Source organism: Anser anser (genome assembly GCF_964211835.1).
Source record: "Anser anser genome assembly, chromosome: 10".
Lineage (NCBI taxonomy): Eukaryota > Metazoa > Chordata > Aves > Anseriformes > Anatidae > Anser > Anser anser.
The window spans coordinates 3,932,537-3,950,724 of NC_139730.1; the positions used below are offsets into that span (position 1 = coordinate 3,932,537).

Sequence of the window (18,188 nt, forward strand, 5' to 3'; positions counted from 1 at the left end):
CTGCTCTCACGTACAAGTGCACAGGCGACCAGTGGACAGTGTACTGCAGGGTGATCCGGGAGAAGAACCTGTGCCAAGACATGCGGTGGTATCAGCGCTGTTGCCAGACTTGCAGAGACTTTTATGCAAACAAGATGCAGCAGAAGAGTTAATGAACCTGTGCTACTTCTTAGGGTATTACAGCTATTTGTATGTAAGTCACGGACTAGTAGGTCTGAGTACTGGAACTTCATGAGTTTGCTACAATGTGGTGGATTCCAAAGCATACCTAATAAGACTTGAAACTAATTCTACAGACTGGATACCAAAGTAATCCACTCATCCACCTTAAAAAAATTAAAAATAAACATAAAAAGCACACACAAAAACAAAACAAAACAAAAGCAGAAAAGAGTCATCTCAAGGAGCCAATCATTTTATCATATCTTGACATCTTTACCTTTTTCATTAATGCTTTTTACTTTAATATATTAAATCACCAGCCACTGGATGGCTTGCTACCATTAAAGAAAAGGACAAGAGTTGCAAGGTTGACTAAGGTTATGGGTGCCTCCATGGAGGAAGGCCTCTGGCAAAATAAATCAGCAAAGGTAGAGACATTACTTACTCTTTTAATCTTGGCTTTCATCTGATGTTTTTAATTCCCAACAGTTATCCCACTGTGGAGGGGACTTGGAGGGGCACGCAGAAATTAAATGCTTAATTTAAAGAGGGGATTTGCTGTAAAAAGCTTGTGAAAACTGATAGCAGAAGATGGACATCTCTGAAATTCCCACAGAAAGCTCAGTACAGTTATATCCAACATTCCAAGTCATATTTTTTAGAGCAACTAAGGACTGCTCTTCTTTCCAATTCTAAAAACCAATCCTCTCTCTTTTCCCCAAAATAATATAGTTTCTTTTTTGAAGCCTAATTTATGAGCTTAATGAAATGGAAGCTTATTAACAGCAGTAGGTAGTAATTTTTACGCAAAAACCGTACACAGCAAGGTGGAAAAAGCCAGGAATCATTTCGTCCAGCAGAGCTTAGTGGGGGATCGCTTGGTCTAATCTCTCTCCAGTTTTTAGAAAGCAATCAGATAATGAGACAATGTTTTTCTGTTTGTTTTTTTTTTTTTAAGAGGACCATGAAACTGGATAGCATTGGTACAGAAACAGGCCTTGGAACAACCTTTGAAGGATGGACTGGAGAGCAGAACAGGTGTTTCCTGTCTCTTGGCTCTTGTATACAGCTGAGATTATGTAGCATTTTGAGTCAAAAGTGCTATAAGCGATACAAGACATTCAAGATGAAACCTTGAGCTTGTTGAAGCCCTAAGGCCAAGACTTCTATTGCCTTCAGTAAGGGTTAGAGTTTTGCTCACTGTATTTTAATGCTTTCTGCCTTAATTTTGTGGTGCTGTCAGGTTTGGTGCTGTTGGATTGGTGCTATCAGAGCACTTCAAAAGTTCTGCATGTATGATATTCTCTTCCATGTGTCTGCACTTTAAACCAAACTCCTCTCTGGTATGCGAGACTTGAAACGGGAGCTCTACCCAGGGCAGAGTTTGTCCCCTCTGTTAGCCCTACAGACCAATGTCTCTCTATCACATCTTGCTCCAGCACGTATCGTTTCCCTTGCCAGGCTCTAAGGCCAGTTGTGCAGTGGTTAAGTTACAGCTCGCTCTTCACAATACGAACAGAGCCTTTTGGATGAATTGCAGCTTTGTACTCGCTCTAGAACTGTGTGTTACTGTTTTATTCCTCGGAGATGAGTGCAGAACTAAGCCCAGCTATTACCCCAGCCCCTGGGCCGCTCAGAATTGCAGCTCACACCTGTCCTCAAGTTGTCTTTGTTGCTGTTGTCTCCTTTCAATGCAAGGAGGGATAAAGACTCTTAGTACCTAACGTATCTTTAAAGCAACTTCTTCTTCCTTATTTCAATACGCAGAATCTCACTGGAATAACTCATTAGCGTTTTATCAACAGCTAAATTTTTCAAGCAGGGGGAACTAATATTCATCAACAGACTAATACTGCGTGGGCTTCACATTCGCATCTGTGCTTATGAGCGCGACTGAGCACGTGTGCAAACAAGGGTTTGCCTGTATGCACAAAGCCACGTTTGCACACAATTTTTTCCCAAATGCCTGTCACAAACAGATCTGCTTTCCTGTTCCCCAGATGATTTTCTCTATTAGGGAAATGATTCTAACTTGTTTTTGTTAATACTGGATGTTCTTTTGGCATCTGATTGTCAGGATCAGACCTCCTTCTTCTGTTCTTCCCACCCTGGAGCCCAAGTGCAGAGGTTGTGTAACTACTTAGCAAGCAAGCAATGGAAAATGTTGTGAGAGGGGTGACATGGAAGGTTTTTGCAATACCACAATGGTGTTGGGTTAGGCAAATTTATAGGTAGATGTACTGCTAATGAGAAAGTTCCAAGAGAGCAGACAAAGCCCAGAAAAGCTAACTTATATTGATATTTTATAGCAGTAGTTTCCCTTCTTGCCTGCTGTCATAAGCTGCGGTAACACAGCCCTGCTGCACAGCGGGACGGTGACTGTCCTTCCTGCCTCCCCATCGCCACAGGCACCTCACAGCATCGTGGCTGAGCTGGCTCTCTCACATCCTTCATTTGGTTTGGAGTTTTTCTTTTAATGGGCAACATTTGCCCGTGAATTGGCCTGACCTGATGAAATGCGACCCCCTCACTGATCTTTTTTTGGCATTGCTAACATTTACGTTGGCCTGTTGAAGGATTTGCCGCTGGGCTTCTCTGTTTTCTTGGAATAATAGTTTGTGCATTTGTTATTAATGGGAATCAAAGGTGTTTGAATTATTTTTTAAATATCAGGGGTTATTTTTCCTTCTGGTGCTGATTTGTCACCCTGTCTAGGCAGTAGGTGAGCTCCTAGAAAGGTGCATAGGTGAGGAGGGATTTTAATTGTTTTTTTCCACAAATAATTCATGGTGGCTACGTAGACTTGAGGCCTGTCCCAGTACACTTAGTCCTGGAATTTAAAGGACATTGGTCCCAAGTTCTGGGTCCTACCTAAGGAAACATGAACTTAGAAGGAATTCTTCTGAATATCTGAGCACTGAAAACCACCTCACTTGCTCTCACAGTCCACAGATTAGTGTGCATCAACCTTTTTTTAATAATCAGAAACCAACTTTGATTAAAAACTGATGGCACAACACAGCTCCATTTTATTACAATCTCTTGCTTTATCTGGTGACAACCCTCCCATTTTATAATAACCAGAAAAATCAAGAAAAAAAGAGTTCAATTCTGTTCGATACTCATGCACTTCTGTTTTGTATCATTTTATAGGAGCTTTACTATGAATTTACAGCTATGCTCTGCCCTCAGTTACTCCATCCTGGTGAAAGGAAAGCTGTTTGTTTCGGTGTATCTATGACAATACATTTTTTTTTAGTTGTTGTTCGTAAAAGATTGACACTCTTTAGATTACAGTGGTGGTATTTCCATATTGTAAACAATACTCTGTACTGTTACTAAAGTACTGTACATTTCTAGTTGCACAATTGTGTTATTGAGTGTAGATTCTCACTATCTCATGTATGGTGCTAATTTTGTTGGTGGAGAAGAATCTTAGCAGTTGATTATTGCTTGATATTTTATTATAATACAGGGATATATCCTCCATGGCAATAATATCATTTAAGTTTTTCATTACAGAGTGAAATGTATATATTTTTCCATTAGTTAATTTGCATATGTACTGTATCCATGGTAATTTTCTTCTTGGTGCTGGCTATAAATAGAAAAGATAAAAACAGTCAAACTGAATGGAACCAGTTGTAAATGAAAACCAAAAAAAAAAAAAAAAGAAAAGAGGATCATTCCATTTTGAAAAAAAGAAATGAGTATGTTGAATAATAAATTTATTTTTTCCATAACAACTTTAATAAGGTTTCCGAACTTAAAAAAAATAATAATAATGCAAAGCAAATCAAACAGCTAACATGAAAATTAAGAGCAGGGACTGAAGCTGTAAGCAGTACATCATGCATCTGTCTAATACTGGACTGAGACTGGGAAAATTGGTTAAGTCTAGGCCAACTGTTTGGTAGCTGTGGTAGGTGTAAAAAGCCATTTGTCAGCAAAAGTCTGGCATCCTCTTGTTCCTGGTGTGCTAACAAAGCAAGAAATTACGGGTCTTGTCCCGACCGGGTTGCAAAATAAAGCGCAGGGAATGTTGATACCTGCTTATTGTCTAGCAAGGTCTGTGGTCAGTGACACAACAGCAGGAAATGCCTGTGTGGGGAAAAAGAGCCAGGCTCCGTTTGGGGTATCGCTGGGTATGGCTGAGCAGGCTGCGGGGAACCTAAAGCTTACGCGTGGAGGGAGAGACGTTTTGCAAGTGCTTTTGGGAGAGGTTGCTTTCAGTATATGTTGGAGCTGAGATGAAGTGGCAGCTAGCTGTGTGTTTAATGGTAGCTGCTCCACGGGCGCAACCTGATAACGAAGGCTGCTGAGCATGTGGAAATTTATATTGGAGCTAAACTATTCCATTCCTTGGAACGGTATCTACGTAACCTAGCTGCACACTGCTCTGGTGTGAAATAAACAGAATTACTTCAGTGCCAAGTGTTTTGGATGTGTTTGTTGTAGGCACCAGCCAGAATCTTTGTACTACTTAATTCCTCCATCACCCTGGTGAAGATGTTTGTTGTTTTTTTCCAATAGCTGCACACAGTTATGCCTGTAGGATCCCTTCCCATCCTGTCTTACAAAGATGCCATCATCCATATCCCATTCCAGCCCAACTCTTGTTAAAAGGACACTTTTGGAGATGGGAGCAGCACCTTTCTAAAGCAACCTTAAAAACGAGCCCTAGCTTCTGCAGCTGGTGTGAGAGTCCTCCTCCCAAAATGATTTCCAGAAATTGAGGTTATACGTACATTAAAAATAGAGTTCATTTGCTGATCTCACGCTGGCTTCTTGGTAATAGCATAGCACTGATAGGGTTCCTAGTTTTCCAAGGTAGCCGTAGGAGATACCAGTCCAGCTGCCGTCATACACATGACTCTTAACAGCAGCAGAATTTTAGGAACTCCATCCAAGTGTTGCTGTATATTAACACATCATCGTGTTTGTGTATTGCCTGGAGTCAACATATGATTGCAATTGTTGACCTGTTTAAACAATAAAACATAGCTATAAGCCTTTGGAAGCCAAAAGGCATTACATTAAGCTATGGGATATGGCAAAGGGTGGGAGGGGTGTAAGGAATGCTGTCATACATTTGGCTTGAAATTTTCCTGGTACGTGCCAACATGTCGTCTATAAATCCGGTAGGCTTATGTACTTAGTTTGCCTATTTTGCATGTAGCAGTTTGCTGTTTTTCCTTTATCCCTAAACCCCATCTTCCAAGCAAGAAACCAGCTGGTTTGGAGCCATTTTCCTTGCCCGTGATCTCAGTTGTCTTTTTAAGACACCTCAGCCGAGCTCGTTACAGGCAGGTGGGGTCAGATGGCTCCGGTGCTCTGGCACAAAAGGACCATGAGGAACGCATAATCTCTGCTCAGCTGCTTGGAACTCACTTTTGCCTCCACAAGCTCCACCTGCTTCTTTCACTCTCCTCCAAGCCCTGATGTACACAGCAGCCTTCGCCGTCTCTTGAGCTCTCACAGCAAGCTGGCGGGACCCTGCTTTCTCTGGAAGGAAATTTCTTTCGAAAAAGCTTAAAAATGGAGCACCAGCATCAGCCCCGTGCATCACCCAGCGTGTTACTATTGGAGGATCTTCTGCTGTTGGTAGAGGAAAACTGCGTGTTACTTTGTGCTTTCCCCTACGCCACATGGTCCACTGGAAGAGACGTGTTTTCGTACTGGAGTGTCGGCACAAACACCAGTGTGCTGGGGAGTGCAGGCAGAGAAGAACCAGGCCAGATGCCAGGTCAATGCACTCACACTTTCCTGACGGTGTAACAAAAGAAGCCCAGGTAACCTGCTTGCAGACAAGTTTCTTGTACCACTGGTTGGTCATCGTGCTGTGTGAATGCACCCAGAAACAGGCAGGCTGTGGGAACGGCTCCTCAGCAACATTCCTTAGAGTGCTTGGACCTGTGCTGAACGTGCCAGATAATACTTCTCCATACAAGTTGCCCTTCAGCAACCTGTTTACCTTGATTTGGAGGCAGGTCAGTAGGAAGACGAGTTCCTCAAATGCTACTAATGCACAAGACCAGTTCTCTTTTCTAAGAGAGCATTTTTCTTTGTCCTTCTGTCATGTCTCCGGCTTCTCTTCGCCCTCTTGAGAAATGGGCCTGTCTGCCTGGAGAGAGACTTCCCGACAGCATAGCCGCCTTGGGCAAAGAGGACTGCAGCATCTTCACTTCAGCTGGGAAGAACTCCCTGCTTAAAAGGAGAGTTTAAATGAGTGTGTGTAAGCAGAGAGGGGCTGCAAACTCCCCCTAGCAGTAACCACCCCAGAAGGCAAACGGGGAGTCTCCAGCGCTGACCTCTGTGTGTCTCACATGGCCTCGTCTCCTTTCATGTCCCTTTCATGTGACAGACCCCACGATGAATGTCTGGAGGCTGCACTGTACCACAGTTACTATTTTGTCAGAGCTGCTGGCTCTGCCAAATGGTGGCCAGACACTCGGACAGACTTTCCCAATTAGCAGGGTCCTGCAGCTGATGTCTGGGGCTCGCATGTGTGTGCCCCATGCTTTACCGCAGCCGAGACGCCGGCTGGGTCCACGTAGCCCGGGGTAGGTCTCGGCCTCGGCTGCTGGGCTGGAGAGAAGCAGCTGGGCTTTTGAAAGCTGTGGTTTCCCTCAGCTCCTCTTGCTTGGCTGTGAAAGGCTCCTGTTTGGGTGGTTAATCCTTTCATCCCTCTGCGGCCTGGGTGGAGCTGGAGCCTCCAGCGTGACTCGTCTGGTCATGCCACAGGCCCTGGCTTCCCCACGGCCTCAGGAGGGAGCAGCTCCACACGCTCGCCGTGGCGGATCCCACAGGGCATCTGGGTGTGGGGCTGGCTCCTGGCACAACTCAGGATCCAGGTGAGCCCTTGCATCCTCCTGCCTTGTCCTCCCTCCTCTCTTCCCCATGGACCCGCTTCATGGCCTTGCCCTTCTTGCATGATCTCTGTCCCTTTCCCCTCTGGCTCTGCTTTCAGCTGCTTTGTGTCCCACTAGCTTTGCACCCACCAGAAACTTCACCACCTTTGCTGCTGATACAAAACAGTCCTTCATCAGCACAAGTGCATTTAATCTCCTCCCTCAGCCCTCTGAAGAAAAATAATTCCTTTAGTAACCTTGCGTCTCCCCTCATTGTTGCTTCCTGGCTGGTATTTGTTTCTGAGGTCTTTTCTAATGTTTCAGTGTTCTTTTGGCAGTGGCACTTCCATAGATGCTGCAACCAGACGTGGATGCTGGAGGGCCATGTGCAAAGAAATGGTCCTTCTCTGAAGAGTTTACAGCCTGCAGGCGGTCGTGGGGAAAAAGAAGATTCCCAAAGCAGCTGCTTGGGGTTATTGGCAGCAGCAAGGCGTGGAGATGAACATAGGTTTCTTCTGAATGAAGTGAGTGAGCCTGCACTGCCATTACCGTGCTAGCAGAGAAGGGAAAGGGATATTCCCCACTGGTTTTCTCTCCTCAGACACGTTTTTTGTTATTGGAAGTAGCGAAGGGTAAAGTGCACATCACTTCGGAGATGCCTCTTACAGCAACTGAGAGGCAAGATCCAGCCACAAGCTTGGCTACTGCTCAAAACGTGGGCTGGCAGAGAGAGGGAAAGATTCGTTTGTTCAGCAGGAGAGTGCTGGTAGCATGCCAATCCGTACGGCTGCCTCCGCTACCCCAAAAAGCATCGGCTGTCAAAAGATCACGAACAGTTTTCTCTGAGGTCGCTGCACACAGCATCATTTTGCAGCCGTTGTGGAGACAGGCAGTGAAACTGTTCGGAATGTGAAAAAGGGGAGTCCTCTAACGGGACCTTTAGGCTGCACGAAGTTGAGTGCATCCAGGGCCTGGCCAGCAAAGCCAGACAAGCCACTCTTGTTTTGGTTTTGGTGTGTTTTTTTTTTTTTTTTCATTTTCTTGGAAAAGACATTATTTGAACATTTTGCAGCTTCCATTTATTTCCCCGGCTCTGCATTTTTCCCCTTGATTTTGTCTCTGATGGCAAAAAGGCCCAACCAGACTGCAGCTTTGTTTGGCACCAAACTTGCCTCCTGAGATGATCGCACAAGAAGTCTTTTATCACTTCGGCGGCCGGGAGCCAGAGCTGCTTGTGGTGGAAGTCGCCGGGACTGTAACCCCGGGGCTGTCGCGGGATGAGAGTCAAGCTCGGCCTGTCAGCAAGGCGAGTTGCAGCAGTCTGAGCCCTTGCCAGGACACGTCAGTACTTCTAAGCGTGCTTCCCCCGGTGCTGTTCTCATTAAGAAAAAGGTATGAAATCCACATCTAGATTGAATTAGTCCTTTAAAAAAATTAAGTGTTGTCTAAAATGTAAATACTGTCCAGAATCATGGTATAATTCCTTAGGAAATCACTATAAATTGAACCTCCCCTGCTCTCCACTGCTTAATAACATCTTGTTTTTCTCACAGAGCTGGTTTGAATTCTGTGCCGCTTGCACCGTGTTGGCTTCAGCACTGCCACCTCTGCTTAATGCCCAGGTTTGTGTCAAGGTGGTGGGGTCCTGGGTTTGCCAGGTCCCCAGAGCTGCCAGTTCCATTGCTCGCAGCTTCCCCAAATCATTTCACAGCGCTGGCTGTGACCATACCTTGAGGAGGGGATGCTGAGTAAGCCCAACAAATGCTGCCAGCAGTCACGTTGCCCAGAGGGTGAGGAAGATTCTAGCTGTTTCCTTTTCCCAGCCATGTTTTGCTGAAGAAACAATTTTAAAGGGGAAAAACCAGCTTTCTGCGGGTTCCCAGGTATTTTTGTGCCATTCTCCCTGCACCGTTATTAGCAACAACATTGCCTGTGGCTGGCTGGCGGGTAAGGAGGGACAGTTCTGCAACAGCTGTGTGCACACTACCTTCCTTTGCAAACAGTGCCTTTTCCCTGTCTGTCCCCATGGCTCAGTTTATTTGTATGCAAGGCAACCGCGATGTTTATTGGGGCTTTCCATCAGCTGTATGAACTCACAGCAGAATCAGCTGTGTGGATGTCCGTTACTGTGAGAGTTGCAGTTGTTGGGTAATAGGCTCCTGGGCAGCTCCTATGAGAGATTTGGTCTTTCTTAAGTGTCTCTCTAGACAAATTGCTGCCTGTGCACATACATATAGTATAAGAAAGAAAAAAGGAAGTTTTTTTTGTTTTCCAGCCTCCCTGTAGAATGGGTCTAAAAACAGAACTATCTTTCACTATGGAAAAAAAATGACAAAAATATCCTCATATTTGTAAACACTTTCTAGATGTTTTTCAGGGTATCTCTAGGACTTGCCAGGCTCCTCCCCTTTCCTTCCCTGCCTCACCCTAAATACTTCCATTTTTGGCTAAAAAATCTTAAGTTTGGGATTGTTTTTAACCAACAATGTCAGCCAAAACCTAAGTCCTTTCTTCTAATTTTTCCGCCTAATTTTTAAAGTATCTTTTGGCAAAACAAAAATATTGTTTTGATGGAAAATCTTCAACCAGCCCTGCTCATTAGTTTCTGCCAACAGTCATACAGGCAAAACAGAGCATCTTCCAAGAGAGGAGACTGTCCGAAAGGGCTGAACACGAGGCAGGAGATGACTAACGCTTCTCTCCCCAGCTCTCTGCCCTAGCCAACATCGTGCTCTTTTGCAGGCTGCAGACCTTAATGAGACCCATCTTTCTCGAGATGTTTCCAGTCTAAATTCCTCTTGGTGGGTCAGCTCAATAATTCAGGTATTTTGCCAGGTCGATGGAAGATGCGGGTGGCACAGAAGGATCACCAAGGGATCGCAAGACTTGGAAAAGCTACATTCTGCACCTCTTATCTATGTTGACTAATATTTGGGCTCCTCCAGGTAAGTACCTGCTGGAAGGGATGGGTGGGGACATGGGGCCTGGTCCAGCTCAGTATCAGAGTGAATTTTGGTACACTGTTGTTGAACGGAGCTGTTTAGCTATACCAGCAGCTGAGCCATGCACAGCCGTGAGCAGTCTCCATGTAACAATCACATCGCTGCTGTGTATCTCTTACCCAGCTGTCTGCGGGGAAGGTTTTTCTCACACTGAATCTGGAGCGTGAATTCAAAGGGAGCTCTGTTCCTCTCATTCTATGAATTCCTGTGATGGACTGGGAGACAGTGAAGGAAGATATTCCTGCAAAGAGGAGCATAAATTTCAGTGTTTGGCTTCAGGAGCCAAATAAGCTTCTGCACACTGGCTACATGGGCAGCATCCTCAGAGGACAGCCAGCCCTCAGCAGTCCCTAATATTTGCCAAGTGCTCTGAGATCTTTCAAGGAAAGGCCTTTTAGGTGTGGAAAAGTTTATAGCCCTTCTTTGACCACTGGTGATTTTAGAGGGTTAAGTTAGGAACAGGAAATACAGTGACTAAAGTAAAGCCATTAATATTAAATTCCAGCCTTTGCCAGATAGTCTTGTGTTATCTTTGCTCTTTCATGAAATATTTTCCAGTTTTCCTTGCAGGGCATTTGTTACAGGGGTAGCAACTGAGGAACTGTAACTTGGCACATCTCCACCTGCTTTTCTGTGGAAGTGCACATTTGTGCCATGGGATTTGAAGAATTTCCTTTGCCTCTAGAATTGATATGCAAACAGTCAGCTGTACAGACATCAGTCTGTCCGGTAGACATGCTGCATGACCTAAGAAATAATACAGGTGATCAGCACCGTGCTGGTGACTCCTGGATTTCTGGAGAAAACAGATTCATTTTACTACATGTAGAAGATGGGAGGTCCTGTATACAGCCTCTAGCAATAGAATCTGCTGCGCCTGACTGATCACAAAACACCCACCAGGATTTCCCTAACAAAACTCTTGACTATTGCCAAGGAAAGCAAAGGTTTGTAAGGAATGTGAGCCCTGACCTTGCCATCTCAGAAATAGCTTAGGGATCTCAAGGTGCTCATTTCAACAGCCAGGCACGCATCCCTCCTGTGCTATACCAAGTCTGCCAGTCTGAGAGGAACCAGAACCTCCCATCTCCAGCCTGCACAGTGAGCTAAGTAACCCTTTGTGCCAGAGCAAACATAGAGCCCTGTGCAGTCAGCACGCAGTTCTGCCAGCATCTCTTTCTTTCCCTCCTCAAATAAATAGTCATTGACACAGTTGTGATAAAAGCAGCAGGGATACAGTTTCTGTGAGACAGGTCACCTTAGTCTTCCCCAGCCTGTTTGCTGTCAGTCACACTATTTGTATTTGTACTGCCACACGATCAGGTATGGAGTGAGGGATGTTAAGACCAGGAGAGATGAGTTTCCAGCTGCATAAACCTGCTCATGCCATCTCTCCAACTTCTGATTTCATCACAGCCAGCATCTGTGTGATTGAGCTGTTGTGCACCTTGTAGGCAGACATTAAGGAAAGGAAAAATTTCAGCCCGGAGAGCCCCATATCTCAAAGCAGGTTGTTCTTTGGGGCAATCACCATTTCTGTTAAAAAAGAAGTCTTTTATTTCCCATTGATATTTGTTAGGTTGCAAGGAGAACCGTTCTCCTGCTCCAGAAGGCCCTAGCTGCAGACACAGCCTTGGAAGGAAAGCTTGCTCTCATGGCTACGGCAAAGGAATGGGAAGCACGAGATCTGGCGTGAAGTCCTCCTCCTATTGAAGCCAGTGGGATGTTTGCCATTAGCTTCAGGGAAAGCCAAGATTTCAGTCTGCAGCCAGATCTGCTGGTGTGTTGAGCTGTGCTGTGAGCAGGATCCGAATGGGTTCTTGGTTTCCTGATAAAGCTGCCTCAGCTGCTCTGCTGCAGACAGCTGGTCTCTCACCTGACATTGCTCCCTGCTTGCCTTCCTGGTTTGAAATCTTATTCGTAGGCCAGAAACTCTCTGAGGAAGAGACTGGTTTGCATGCTTTGTGCCTGCTTGTGTTGTCACACAACTGGGGTTTCTGGACATGTCCACCACCAGAAACACCCCCTCCACTGTGGATTATGGATGGTGCAAGAGGAAGGCATAAAGCAATAGCACAGGGCTGGGATAAAGGGCTTGAATTAATTAAAACGTATGGGATTTGCTCCAGGTGAAGAACTTCAGTCAGCTGTAGAATTAGCTCTCTGTGGTTCAAGAGAATCTGAAAGAGATTGTAAGGATGGTGCAGGGATGGGCTTCCCTGCTTCACACTGTTACAACGTCAGGTTTGGGGAGTCTAGATTTTAAAAGCACCTCTTTTTCTCGTCTCTTTTCTTTCAAGGTCAGATGGAATCCTGATTGTGTTAGCAATGGTATAGGAACTCATGAGCCTGACAAAAAACCTTGGTGCTGGAGGTTCGGCTGTGTTATGTAATACATTATGTAGTGCTCCTCTGATGCATTAGAAGGCCTTGTGCCAACTGATGCAGCCTGTGCAGCCTCCATATTTGAAACATTGGCAGGGTTACTGCCCTCCTCTGAAAAGCAGGCAAGGAAGCAAACTCAGAGTGACTTGAAATGACTGCGTTACACCAGGCAGCCCCATTTTGGCCTATACTGGCCCTGCTGTTTTTATTTGAATGGACGCATGGTGGAGCATTTCTATGCCAAAGAAAAAGCCCTTGCAAACAATTCTCACTATTTATATTTCTCCCTGATGAGGATGTCTCTTTCTGTTCATCCTGTGGGTTTGGTCTCTACTGCCCCTTTCTGGAAACAACTGTAAATGCATCTTACCTATTAAAAAAGGCATGAAGTTTATCTCCTGGACCAAAAAGCTGCCCTGGCTTTCCTTCAGGTGCTGTGTTCAAGAGCATCATCTCCTCCTGTCCAACTGTACCTTGGTTCTCTGGCCATCTGGGACTTGGTCCTATTCCCTTGACGTGCCCACAAAGAGTAGCTGGTGCGAGCAATTTTCTGGTGAGTTGAAAGCAATACGATACGTTTCCCTCCCTACCAAGCAAGGAGTTTGTAAGTGCAGGTTCTTAAAGGTGAGGTAATGTTGGTCATGTTGAGATCCATAGCTAACAGTTCTACTGTGATTTTCCCAAGCAACTTGAAGCAAAGCAAAAAAAGCAAAGCAAAAGTAGTTCAGTACAATAGCACAGCCCAGTGTCACCTCTTTAGGCACAGAGATTTTTACAGGCAAAGATGCTCTTTCCCCTAGTAATAAATGGGGAAGAATAGGGAGGAAAGCAAAGCAAAAAGTCAAACTATGCAGTATTCTCTCCTGATCGCTTTGTTCCAAACACAACTCTGCAGCACCATTTCCCATCTCTCCCTCACATCATTCTGAGACTGTTCCCCAAGAGTGTCTTATCAATAGATCGTTTCTCAACGTAGTGATTGCCTCTGAGCCAACTTTATTTTCTGGTTCAGTGACTGGCACAATGTCTGCATGAATTCTGCACTATCCACTTGTTGCTCTTCTGTGCTGATGTGATCCCCACCAGCTCTCATGTTTCCTAGGGCATGCACAATCAAACAAAATGAATCCAAATAAACAGAATTAGTCCTCATTCTTTCTTAACAGCATGCCGGTGATTTTTTTCCGTTAGTAAACTCAGTCCAGCTACTTTTCCTGGTGTTAATTCACTGTAGCTGCTTACACAGGCTTTGGGTTGCGCATAGCAATGAGATAAGGGGACAGCAATTCACTTTCAGCAAAACTGCAGGATGTTTGTGTTTTGAATTTTAATGAACAGGGCAAGTGGGGCGTTTACCTGACCCCACTGCTGCCTGGTTCTGTGTGGTATTCATTTTATTGCTGTTGTCACTTTAATTCTTACAGTAGTTCTCTTTCCACTCCTTCTTTTGCTCCCCTTGTTCTTGTTCTGCTTTCAGCACTCCAAGAGGGACAAAATCAAAAGAGAAGGGCACAGGTCCTGGCAGATTTGATGGTCGAGCATTGTCACCAGCACGCACCCGCTCACCCACACACCATGTTGATAATCTCCTCATGAGCAAGACCCAGAAACCAACTTCTGTCTGACCTTTGTGGAGGAGACTGTGGTGAAACTCCCTGCCGGCGTCTGGGCCCCGGACCTAGAAAGTCTTCAGTGCAAGGTTGGTGTCTACATGGTGAGTCCCATCTGTGGATTGTGAGCAGCTATAAAGGTAGCCTGGTCCCCGCCCCTGCTGTTCACTAGACTGCCTACCCACCAACTGCGTGGCCGTGCAAAATGCAAGGGGCTGCAGCTGCAGAGAGCCAACTCTGTCCCTGAGGCCTTCAGCCAACCCTCTGGCTGCCTGGGCGCTGCTCCGGGGCTGGAGGTTGGCTGTGGGGCAGCCCTCAGCCTGCAGCTCGGCTCTGCACAGGGGGCTGCTGGCTGGTGCGCAGAAAGGTTACGGGTGAGATGGGAGCTTACAGGTGAGATAGGAGCTGTACCTGCAGCTGGCAACTGCCTTGTCTTTGACCTGTTCCCTGGGATTGTTCCTTGAAAAGAAAGATCAGCATTTGGCTTTAAGGAGACTTTCCTAGCACTTGCCTCAAAACAAGTGGAAACACCTCCCTCCCCCTTTGGACCAGAACCCTATGCCAGAACAAGAGCTATGGTGTTTTAGTGGGTTTTGTTGTTGGTGGTTTTTTTTTTCTTTTTTCTTTTTCTTTTTTCTTCCCATCTGTGAAGCTTTTGCAGTGGCATTTTCTTCTATTGCTTGAGAAGGTAAGTCCCTGGCACTACGATAAAAGTCCTCCACTGCCCACTGGGGTCACTCTCCTCCTGGTCAATGTGGCCCAGAGGAAAGGGGAAGGTTTTTCCATAAGAAAATATCCATTCCTTGGCTCCAATTAGAGAAGATTTATTGCTAATGATGTTCTTCCTTGCATTTGGCTCAGCTGGGAGCCCGATTAGTTACTTCCCAGTGGCCTTGAAGTGCAAAGCCCATGTTTCTTTAATTTTGTCCAATCTGTCAGATACTTAGGGAAGCAGCTGGGAATATTGTAGAGCAGCTTCTGGCAGTGGAGAGTCCCAGGGAAGGATTGCACTGACTCCTGGTAATTATTCTCAGCCTGTCCATCTACGCCCTGCCTGTGCAAAGACCCAGAGAGCTGCAGCATTAACCAGCAAAGACACAGCCCACAGCAAAAGGCATCATTCAGCTCTTCTTCCTTTTCTCTACATGAAACTGATCTGGCTACTTGTGCTTTGTTTGGTACCTGGTGGTCACGCTGGTAGTGTTTGTGTTACTTTGCTACTGTTCACAGTTTGAAATCACAGCATTACCAGATCATTACAGACAGTCAGACACATCTTTCATTGCTTAATGCTTGCCTACCCCCAGTTCCCAGAGCTGCGATTCAGGCTGTGCTGACGTGCCAACACACTGTGCGGCCTTGGGTGAATAAGTTCACTCCCCTGGAACTCGGGGAATAGCAGAGGTACCATCACAGCATTGTGTGGCTGCAGCTTTATAAGGCACTTCGAGCTCTTGGGAAAAACAAGAATTCCCTGAGATTATGGTTCAAAGTGAACAGAAGACAACGGCCAACAGAGCAGCTCCTTGGATGTCTTTAATGGTGCTTTGTATTTTCTGGCATCTTCAAGGGCTTCTTCACTACCCTGTTAATGAAAGGGCAGAGCCAGCTTGGGGCTGGGACCCTTCTCTTGTTCTGTGTGCAGGACTCAGGAGTTATATCAGCCAGGGCCATGCTTAGCCCTAGCTTTTACCATGTAACAGTTACAAGTGATAAAATCTTAGTTTTCACAATTTTCCTCCCACAAGTTGGTTTAAAGGGAATGAACGCAGATCCTGCTATAGCTCAGTGTATTACTAGCCAGCTCAAATGACTCCCCACTGTCTTTTCTTCTACACAAGACTCTTAATGCCCTAAGTCTTTGCATGTCCTGGCACAAAGCCCAATTGAAGCATGAGCTCCAACAGAAGTTTTAAATTTAAAGCTGTTCTTTTGGCTTCAGATATTCACAGATTGAAGCTGAGAGATGCAATTTGGCTGTTTACTTGCAGATCTGCAACAGCCCTGCTGTGCTATTGCACTTGCCTCCATCAGGCAGTTGTGTTAACAGCACTTTCCAATTAAAGTAACAGCCTCGGTTACAGAAAATGCTTTTCCTATCTGGGCACTTATCTGATTTTACCTTTTTTTTTTTTTTTAATTACTCATGTGGCACAGGGCTGTTTTGTTTCCCATCCCTCATTCTAATCCATCCATCATTTTTGGTGGCTGGGCTGGCTTTTGCTGTTTTTTTAATTTCTTGCCATTTCCAGCATTAGCTTGGGCCCACACCACTCAGACACCACGATGGGGAGTGCTGATGTGAAGGACCAGGCAAATCCAGTGCACAAGCAGCTCCTGAAATTCCGCTCACACAGAGCAGTGAAAAAGACAATCCTGCTCTGGAAATAGCCTTGTCTGAAAAATCCCAGAGCCTTGCTGTGTGATTTAGGGCCACTTCCCTGACCTAAATGTTCCTACTTTGAAAACAAAGCTTTTAACACCTTTTCTGCCAAGATCAAGCCTTTTCGCCATTATCTGAACATTCAGAATAAATGGTATCAGATGAACCCTACGTCTTTCTTCCTGGTGCAGCCAAGTAAGAGCATCTTTTTTCATGTCACCTCACTGAAAGTCATAAGCTAGACTCCATCTTGCCTGCATTCCCACAAGCTCAGCAAGGCTGGTAGAGTGGTGAGCAGTAGGGTCTGAACTAAGCCCTGGCATTTTCGTTCTGGCCATATTTGCCATTGCAGACAATGTTCTCGTTGTCTGCCAGTTGCATGTTCTTTGTAACACGAGCACAGACTGCTTGGGCTGGGACTGCAGGAACTGGAAAAAGACCAGGCTCAGTGACAAAAGCACAGGTTTCAGTGCTGACGACCTGTCCAATGAGGCCATGAAGATATCTCTCCGAGGATATGCTTTTCCCATAGCACCATCAGCTGTAGCAGTCACTCTGGGCTTGTGCCCAGCACAGCGACCCTCAAATCTTGGGACACCTCAGTTCCACAAAACTTTGCAAGGGCGCCACAACCACAAGTTCCTGCGAGTTTGACAAGAAAGCAAGGCCTGCTGCTGCCCCCCTGTGTTACTTGCTCACTATTGTTGCCATGCTCCAGTAAAGAGGGGAACCCTACTGGGGAGCGTGGAGAGCCGAGCTAAGCACAGCGCAGCCACTCATGTACTGAGGTCAAAGATCTTGCATTGAAAGACCTTTCTGTTCTCTCTGTTCCTCCTGCAAGCTCAGGGCCTTCCCTGGGGCACCTTACACTCAAGAAACTGCAGAGCGGAATTGGACATGTTTGGAAGTGAGACAAGCTGGAGATAGCAAGGAGGCACGTGACTTGCAGAAAAGCACAGAAAAGTCATCATCCCATTCTGCGAGGATGTGTGCGCGATGATCGGAGACTGCCATGCAATGCTGAGCAATATCAGGTGTCAGCACAGCGTGTTCAGGCTTGTTGGCTCAGACCATGAGGAGCACAGAGTGAGAGACAGCTCTTGGCAAGCTCGGCTCACATGATAAGGTCATTGGAAAGACAAGTGATGCTTTCATCAACCTGCCTTTCCCCAGTATCAGCACCAGCTTGAGCAAGGACTCACTGTGTGCTCCTGTAATGTACTGCACGCTGCGTGATGCCAAGGACAAAAGTTTCCTCACAAATATGCCGAAGCAGTGTTTTTCCAACCAGTGTCTTGGTCCCCAGCTCCCATCCTCCTCGGCCACGTCACGTTCCCGTTTTGAACCACTGAATGGAAGATTTAAATCCCCTCTAGATCAGTGGCAGCTCTTGGGCAGAAGGGAGAACAGGATGTATCTACTGGCTAGCTGCTGCTTCCCAACAGTTACAATTTACCTTTTGGGCATTCATTACGGTTCTAATTAGTTTTTTTCCTTCTGTGCTGGGCAGTACTTTGTTGGGGTTGTACATGCTAATTACACCAGAGTTCATCAGCCCTAGAAGCTGCCTGAAGCCTGGGGTGATAGGTTGGTGCCAGCAACCAAACAGATCGGCCCAAATGGAGCCAGGCTGTGGCTCAGGGGGTCGTGCAGACCGATGGCTCTGATTGTCACTAACGTAGGGTCTTGGAACAGTGGTGCTGCCTGTTTGCCCTGCCTTCACCGAGAACCTTTTTGGCCCTGGCACCATTATCAGATTGGGCAAAGGGAGCAATGCCTGCGCAAAATGTTGTCC

General features: G+C 46.0%; 3 protein-coding genes across 10 annotated transcripts in view; 2 read left to right on the top strand and 1 right to left on the bottom strand.

The window, feature by feature from the left end:
- Positions 1-4,208, top strand: part of ADAMTS17 (ADAM metallopeptidase with thrombospondin type 1 motif 17) — a 185,558-nt gene extending 181,350 nt beyond the window's left edge. For all 6 annotated transcript variants that reach the window (XM_083850395.1, XM_083850394.1, XM_083850398.1 and 3 more), the window contains one exon: positions 1-4,208. In XM_083850395.1, coding sequence (XP_083706521.1) covers positions 1-152 — 152 coding nt within the window. In that variant the 3' untranslated portion in view covers positions 153-4,208.
- LOC310904977 (uncharacterized protein) overlaps positions 2,970-18,188 on the bottom strand; it is a 23,652-nt gene continuing 8,433 nt past the window's right edge. The window contains exons 2-3 of one of the 2 annotated variants that reach the window (XM_083850422.1): positions 10,135-10,256; positions 2,970-8,436 (exon numbers count right to left, since the gene is read on the bottom strand). In XM_083850422.1, the coding sequence (XP_083706548.1) occupies positions 8,431-8,436; positions 10,135-10,256 (128 nt within the window). In that variant the 3' untranslated portion in view covers positions 2,970-8,430. Of the gene's footprint in view, positions 8,847-10,134; positions 10,257-18,188 lie in introns of both variants that reach the window. The other variant, XM_083850421.1, reaches the window with a different exon arrangement.
- The window catches only part of LYSMD4 (LysM domain containing 4), a 21,064-nt gene continuing 11,137 nt past the window's right edge, over positions 8,262-18,188 (top strand). Inside the window, exons 1-4 of one of the 2 annotated variants that reach the window (XM_083850415.1) lie at positions 8,262-8,405; positions 9,849-9,958; positions 12,832-12,953; positions 13,878-14,099. The gene's annotated coding sequence lies outside the window, so the exon portion shown is untranslated. Of the gene's footprint in view, positions 8,406-9,848; positions 9,959-12,456; positions 12,954-13,877; positions 14,100-18,188 lie in introns of those variants that run through there. The other variant, XM_083850416.1, reaches the window with a different exon arrangement.